The 7,845-nt window shown below is 36.6% G+C and overlaps 1 protein-coding gene across 5 annotated transcripts in view; it reads left to right on the top strand.

Annotated features, from left to right (window-relative positions):
• Positions 1-7,845, top strand: part of LOC107583269 (nuclear factor 1 B-type) — a 97,436-nt gene that overhangs the window by 70,621 nt on the left and 18,970 nt on the right. For 3 of the 5 annotated variants that reach the window (XM_016269435.1, XM_016269434.1, XM_016269432.1), the window contains exons 4-7: positions 854-922; positions 3,414-3,534; positions 3,752-3,864; positions 7,523-7,657. In XM_016269435.1, coding sequence (XP_016124921.1) covers positions 854-922; positions 3,414-3,534; positions 3,752-3,864; positions 7,523-7,657 — 438 coding nt within the window. The remainder of the gene's footprint in view (positions 1-853; positions 923-3,413; positions 3,535-3,751; positions 3,865-7,522; positions 7,658-7,845) is intronic. The other 2 variants (XM_016269431.1, XM_016269433.1) reach the window with 1 other exon arrangement.

The following is a 7,845-nucleotide window of genomic DNA, read 5'->3' as shown; positions in this document are numbered from 1 at the left end:
ATAAATGCCCTCAAATTCAACTCTTTCAGAGAAACAGGCTTATTTGATCAGAATATGTTGGATTTAACCATAATTATACTAGCACAAATTAAAGTCAACTGCAAAGCCACCATGTAATGTCTGTGATTTTTACAAGAAAAACAAAAATTGCTATTTATATAAAACATCATCAGTCCTGTCAGATCTTAGTTTGAGCAGGTTTTGCTGATGGCATGTGGAGCGAGTAGCGGTTCCCGTAACAGTGTCTATTCGTCATGCCAGCTAAACCTGTGTTGGTTCCCTTGGACTCACCTGTGTTTTCCTTTCCATTTTTATTTGGAAGTTACTGCTATGTAATGTGTAAAGAATGAAAATAATAGAGAGTGTAATTAGTTATTTACCTCAAGAGTAGGTTGTGCCCCTGCCAAGTAAAATAAAGCTCTCGGGCCACAACTCAGACCCAACTAGTACTGCTACTTTGGAAACCCTGGCCCTCATTGCACTTCCTATTGGGCTTTGCGGTGCATTGTGGGAAAGACTTGGACATCCTGGCATGCTCTGTGAGACTGACCCTGTGGGGCTGGTCTTTTTTAAACATGAGTCTGGAATGCAGTGTTAAGTATTAGTTGGCTTTCTCTGAACCTAATCCATCTAGTCTGTACATATTACAAGTCACAGTTAGTGTTGTCATGTTCCTGAAAAAAAAGATTAAATGGTGATATGGACAAAAGATTATTTGTTTAATCTAATCTGTGAAAACTAAAATATTTTCACTCAGATGCCTGCTTACCAAATACACAGAATTTGAAATGTCCTCATGTGTATGTGTTAAGTAAGGACATGTGTCTGAAGAAAATTCTCTTGTCTCCCACAGTTTACTTGGAAGACAGCTTTGTTAAATCAGGGGTCTTTAGTGTTTCGGAGCTGATTAGAGTATCCAGAAGTAAGTCTCCCTCTCTCTCTCTACACACACACACACACACGCACACATACAGATTTTACTACTGTATGTTAGTAATGGCATTTCATACCCCAGTGCTGAGTGAAATATGGACAAATGTTAAATGTTTAACCCAAACTTCTGGATAGTTTTATTTAACTCAACTATTGTTTAAAAATTACTATATGGCTGGCTTAAATTGAACCCAATCAAAAGGTGAACATTTAGTAATAAGCAGTTTAAAATTTGTATTATTTAATTATTATTTATTGAACATATTAATAAATGTTCATTTCAAACCTATTTGAGATCATTTTAAACAAAAAATATAATAATTTTTAAGCAATAGTTTAGTTAAATAAAACTACCCAGAAGGTTGGGTTAAACATTTAAAACAACTGGGTTTGTCCATATTTCACCCAGTGCATTTTTTTAGAGTTTAGACACACTGTTTTTTATAGATATGTTTTACAGAAGTAAAGCCTGCGATAAATCTGTTGAAGTCAGTAGATTTAATGTAAAACATGACATTCAAATAGTGTGGACCACTTCATATATGCTGACAAGCTGACATTTTTGACTATATGTGTTGGGACATTATCAAAAATGTGACTCTCCCAAGTATTAAAAAAAAGCATAGAAACATAAAATTGATATCCATTTTATGATCATATTTGTATAAATTTTTGTATAATCTACAAATGAATTTAGGGATGATGTCTTCAAAGGAATTTTCTGTAAAATTTACAGATAGTTTTGACAGTTTCATCCCACAAGTATAGCTAAAGTAAACATACAGAGCAAGACAACCAGTGTGCTTTATGCCTAAGCATTCCTGATTTAGCAAGGGAGGGACTTGCCCAGAACATGTGTGGAAAATCCAGTCTGGTGAGTCGTGTGTGTATGTGTGTTCACTAGTGCACAAACTGGTGCACAAACACGCAGTAGTTTATGTGTCGACATGCCTGCCTTCATCAAAGACGATGACAGATGTTCCAGAAGGAATCTTTCTCTGATGGCTGAGGACAGTTTTGCCCTTAAGCAAGATTTGTACAAATTGCCAAGGGGTTATCAGGGCACACACACACACACACACACACAAACACAAAGACACTCGTATTCACTCTAAGGGTGAATGCACTCAGTGACGCTGTAACTGATCCATGTCACACCTAAATGTAACACAACGCTCGCGATCTGTCCCACATACACACACACACACTACCATCAATGTGGCTTCTATGATTCTCTGCTGTTTGGAAAGGCATTCATGCATTAACAGCACTATAGCCATATGACTTAGAGAATACTGCATGTACCATCAAAAAAAAAATTGTTGGTCTATCATTTCCTTTAAAAAATTGCCAGTTTACTGCCAATTTAAGGTCTTAAATAGATAATATAGTGACCATTGTGTCCTCCTGTAATGCAGTTCAGATAAGGTTATAGTGAACACTCTTCATATTGTTGTGATTGCTCATTTTAAGTACAAATGCCATACCTGCTCACTGTATTCATGTGGCGGCAGCAGGTCCTGGGCTCATTGCCAGCAGTGACTGACAGTAATTTCACATGTGTTTCTTTCACCTCAGACCCTCAGGCCATATCATGTCATACATGAGAACACAAATTCTGCTAAAACTTGATGCTACTTACCCAATCTACTGCAAAGGAGAAAACAAACAAAAGTGTATTATGAAACTAACACAATTGCACCAACAGTTACACAAGCCTTGAATTCAGTAAGAATGTTTTTGGTTTTGCATGGATAAGATATCATAATTGATACCTTATTAAGTAATTGTGATTATTTTTATTCTGTTTTATTTTCAGGGACGGTTATACAGTATATAGTACATTTAATATATGTTTACTTAATATTTACATTTTAAAATACTTTTTTTGTAGTTGGCAAACATTTGTTTTCAGAGAAACCTGTGTTTCTACCACGTGTGCTCCCTTGAACACAAAAACCACTGCCGTAATAAACAAATACTGCCAATGAAATATGTGTCAATTCTACAGTGTACACTAGCCATCTAATAAATCACTTATGCATATTATGAAAGGTATGTACACAATTTGGTATATGTACCTTTCATAATATAGTATTGAGCTCTCTTTTCATAAAAGATTAAACTAGCTGTGTCATGCTATTGTTTGTAAACAAAGGGGCTAGTGGCAGTGGTTAGACCACTGAATGGTGCTCTGGCTCTTGTGGTTTCTCTGTAGATATGATATCTCTGACACACTTCATACTGTTACAGCTCCTTTCATTCTGTTACAGGCTGTTCTCTCTTAGATTGAGTTACAGCTACAATCATGTTTGGGTTTGCCTTCATGCAAATGTTACCCGGAAAACAGCATCTAACACAAAGAGCGTTTCAAAAGTGATTTAGCTGATTGACTCTTCATGCCAAATGTATGATGTAAGATACTCCACATATCGACCTATCCCAAACCACTGTTTTTTCTCTCTTTCTTTTCTCACCAGCTCCTATCACACAGGGTGCAGGAGTGAACTTCCCTATGGCTGACATGCCAAGTCAGCCATATTATCAAGACCTGAACTCAGGAGTGAGTTTACACCGGTCCCTCTCGTCCCCTCATGGCAGGTTAGCATGCATGTTCAAACAACACATACACAGTTAAACCCCTTGTCTTGGTGTCATTTTGATCCATTTTCAGTAAAGAAAGATTTTGTAACCAGACTTTGCCAAGATCAGCTAAACAAACATAACAGAAGCTATTTTTGTAAATTGAACTATTTTATAGAAATAATTATTTCTTAATTTTGATGCACATAAAAAAAAGTTATTCTGTCCTCCGCAGTAAGCGGCCTAAGACGATCCAAGAGGACAGTATGGAGACTAGTCCCACCGGACCAGATTTCTACCCGTCCCCTAGTTCACCGGCCAGCAGACCCTGGCATGAGAGAGACCAAGGTGAGAGAGAGACCATTTTTAGTCAAGAGTTACTCCTTAGAGCTATTCAGCACTGTTTCTCTCTTAGCCCTCCCCTTCTCTCTCTCTCCCCTCTGTGTGAAGATGTTTTCTGTGTGATTTTCCCCTCTCTTCAGATCTCGGTAAAGTGTAATGTTAATAAGCTGGTCTTTACTCTTGCAGTGCTTTGTGAACTCTTCAGTCAAAACTGAACAAAACATCAGTCAGCATAACCTCTGCTGTTCTTCTGAATGCTTATAAAACATTTAAGCAACAAATAATGATTTCCTAAAATTATGACCATTGAAAATGTAATTGCTTTGAAATGTCACTTACAATGTATGTGACTGCACACTGGAGTATCAACTTTAACAACTTTTAACATTAAATTCAGCCTAATGTGTCCAGAAATTTTGTATTTAAGACAAGGATTTTCCTTCCTGTGTGCTACTTTTCAGTGTGCTGCTGTTAAACATAACTAGAAAAAAAAGAGACTGTTCTATGTTCTTTGTCCTGTTCTATGTTTTGAGTGAAACCTTCATTTATTAAGGAGAAGTGTCACATTTTGGCTGGGTGGATCTGTCCAGTCTTTGTTTTGTGTGGGCATGTGTGTGTCAGAATTGGGTATGGTTTCATTCTTGTGTAGTTTAATGGCTACATTTAATAGGAATGTTTTTTTTAGGCTCAGTTTAAGCCTAGTGTAAACAATGTAGCTATATGACATTTTCTTCATTTTGGGGGGAAAAAAAAGAAAATTAATGAAAAACTTTAATGTATATGTTAGAACAAATCCTTTAGATTTAGATCAGACAAGCCTGATTTCCTGTCTGCATGTGCTGGTAATTGATTAGCCATGTTTCCCTCTCATAAGGGGGACTTGTCTGGCGTGTGGCAACTATTGAACTTGACCTGATCTCTAAAATGGGTGTGTCAAAGGTCAGAGCAGGGTTGTGACCTTTGAGTTTAGACACCGGATCCAGATGGGAACTGGTTTAGGGGGCGAGGGGGTTGTGGGGGTGGTTTGAGAGAACTCCTATTCTAATGCTAAGCCTGCACCATTAGTTACCCTCATTACTCACACGCTCATATGCCTGTCGCCTATTTTTTTTTTATAGTAGACAGTTTAGAATTTAGCCAAAGGATTGCTATAAGAAGGTTTTAATATATTAAAAACTTTCCCTGGGAAACATTTGGTCAAGAGAGATGGTATTTGTATAGTGTGTGTGTGTCTGTTTTCTGGTATATATGGTTAATGAGAACATAATACTGTATGTGTATTATGACATGGGTACTACAACATAAACATTATTTATGAGGACACTTCCAGTGTCCCTGTAAACCAAATGGCTTAAAAACCATAAAATGGTGTTTTTTAATTTGTTTTTTATTAAAAAAATTGCCAGTAGTTTTCCGTAAGGGGTAGGTTTAGGGGTAAGGGTGTGCGTGTGTGTGCTAGAGACAGAAAGCACTCAACTATTTCAACAATCTTTTCTTTACCTGTAGTTCATTCAAGTTCCATACTCTTTTCCCTGAAAACAGGACACTTTTATTTATTTATTTTTTATTTCTTAAATAAATGTTATTTCTTATCCTCCTTGTGTGCACTAGTTTTTGTTGCTTACGTTTTGTTGCTTACGTCAATTGAACAGATTCATTTAGTTTGATTAATTATGAAGAAAATAAGGTGATACAAAATTATAGCCTCCAAGTCTATGTTGGAAACACTGACAAACTCAGTTGAATCAATTGCTGTAATGATTCACTCATCTGCCAAAACAGTAACTTTTAATTTGGGGGCGTTTCTGAACAAATATTGATTCATTTATTCAAGTAATTTCAATTATGTATTATTTTTCATCTTTGTTTTATTTTCTGGATTTTTTCTGATACCATTGTTTTTTTGATGAGCTGTTGTGAGAGATGGGAGGAGTGAAGACGGGGATAGGGTAGAGCACATGAGAAAGTGGTTTGTTTTGTAAAACCCATATCAGATGGAGCGAAGCATGAATATTAAAGCCATATGAGGCCTTGACAGAAGGAAACTGCCCCAGCCAAAACCCAGTCTTCAGAAAAGCACAGAAAAACACACTGAAACAGTAATATACCTTTCTGATTTCATATCAAATCAAGTCAACCTGAAAAGAAAATGTCATTGGACCACCACCTTGATTCAGTTGCCAAGCTCTCACTCTCTCCTGTTTTTCTCTGGTATGGAACAGCCCTAGGAATTGATTATGTGGCCTGAAAAAAACAGATATATAAGATATACAAGTCCCTTTTCTCCATACGCACGTTTGTGTAGGCTTTTTGTGAAGGTTTTTGAGAGAGCAAATTTTTCTCATGTCACCTTCTTTCTCTCTATATCCCTCCCAGCTTCCTTCTCTTCTTCTTTCCTTCCCTCCCTCTCTTCTCAAACGCACATAAATACACCCCTGAGGGAGCACCATTTTGCCTTCTAACAGCTTATTCTTTTACATTTTTTCAATGTTCTGTTGTTACAGGTGTGACAAAAATATTATTCAAAAACTTTGTTGAATTTGAACATGTTGAGACAAGAAAATGCAGTCAAAATTTTGCTGAGGAAAAAGAAAATCCATACGGTGTCATAACCATATACGGCCAACAGTGTATCCAGGCTCTTTGTTAAAATGCCCTAATTGCTATTTAGTTGTAGATAATGTTTAGGAAACATTGTTTTTATTGTTTTATGTGATCATCATTTTTTATATGGAGCAGGGCATTTATGACTCTTTACATGTTTTTTTATATATATACATTTTATAATAAAATTATTTAAATATTTTTTAAAAAGAATTAAATAAAAAAAATACTACAAAAATTATATTTGTTTGGTTGGACAATTTCTGCCAGCTGAATTTTCTAAATTGTCTTGTTAGAGGCAGTAGTGGTAAAAAGTAAATTTTGGACCATGAAAGGACACCCAGGCACATGGAATCCCCCTACATTCCAATGCCTTTGTGTTTTTTTGTGAGATCATTTACCTTTTTCCTGCTATCACAACAACGAGACTGAGAGAGATGGAGCATTTATGAAGTTCAATATATAGCATCTGAGCATGTCCAAACACACAATCTAATACATCATGAATAGTGCTTGCTGAAATGTCGTTAGCTCACGGTTCTATTTTCTTCTCCCTCCCTCAGTTTTTGTTATTTCATTATTTCATTATTCTGATTTGACTGCGTGTGCCTCCCCTTTTTTCTGTTTTCTCATATCATCTATGATTGTCAGGGAGGAGCGCTAGAGACACACAGGCCAAGCACTATGTCTCCTCCATGTCTGCTGATGAAGAGACTTTTTGACTCTTGTTGGAAGTAGATATGTAGTTAATGTTTTCTTTACACAATAAAACTAGATAGATTTTAAACTGCATAGGACTACAGAGAGGGAACGCAAATGAGAAACGGCATTATGAGACATGAAAATGTCAAAAGAAATCGTGTCAGTATGATGTTGACTGTTTACTTGGACGCTCAGTTCAGTAATTTTTATGAGGATTTAGTCAACTTTGTTCTTTTCTTTTTTAAGTCAATTTGAAAAATGTGTACTTCTGCTCATCCGATAGATTTCATTTCCTACACTGTTAATGCTTTGTGCAGGAAGCTTATATCTGACCTGTCCTGTCTTTTTTTATTTTCAGCAGACATGTCCTCTCCCACGATGAAGAAGCCAGAGAAGCCATTATTCAGCCCCACATCTCCACAAGACTCTTCACCTCGGCTCAGCACCTTCCCCCAACACCACCACCCAGGACTGACCACCGTTGGCCATAGCGGTACGACTTTTCTAAAAATACTTCTCACAATCTTTCCCTGATCCAAAAAAATTCTGCTCAACTTTCTGAATGCTTATTCTGCCTTACAATACTCCTCAGAATTTCCTATTTTCTGTATGAGTTTGGAAATTCATTTTAATGTAATCTTGGAGTTAAAGGGATAGTTCACCCAAAACTGAAAATTCATA

The sequence above is a fragment of the Sinocyclocheilus grahami genome, unplaced genomic scaffold (genome assembly GCF_001515645.1).
Source record: "Sinocyclocheilus grahami isolate Dianchi unplaced genomic scaffold, SAMN03320097.WGS_v1.1 scaffold52.1, whole genome shotgun sequence".
NCBI classification, from domain to species: Eukaryota; Metazoa; Chordata; class Actinopteri; order Cypriniformes; family Cyprinidae; genus Sinocyclocheilus; species Sinocyclocheilus grahami.
Note: the sequence above shows the minus strand (reverse complement) of the source record. Positions and strands in the feature narration are given on the sequence as shown.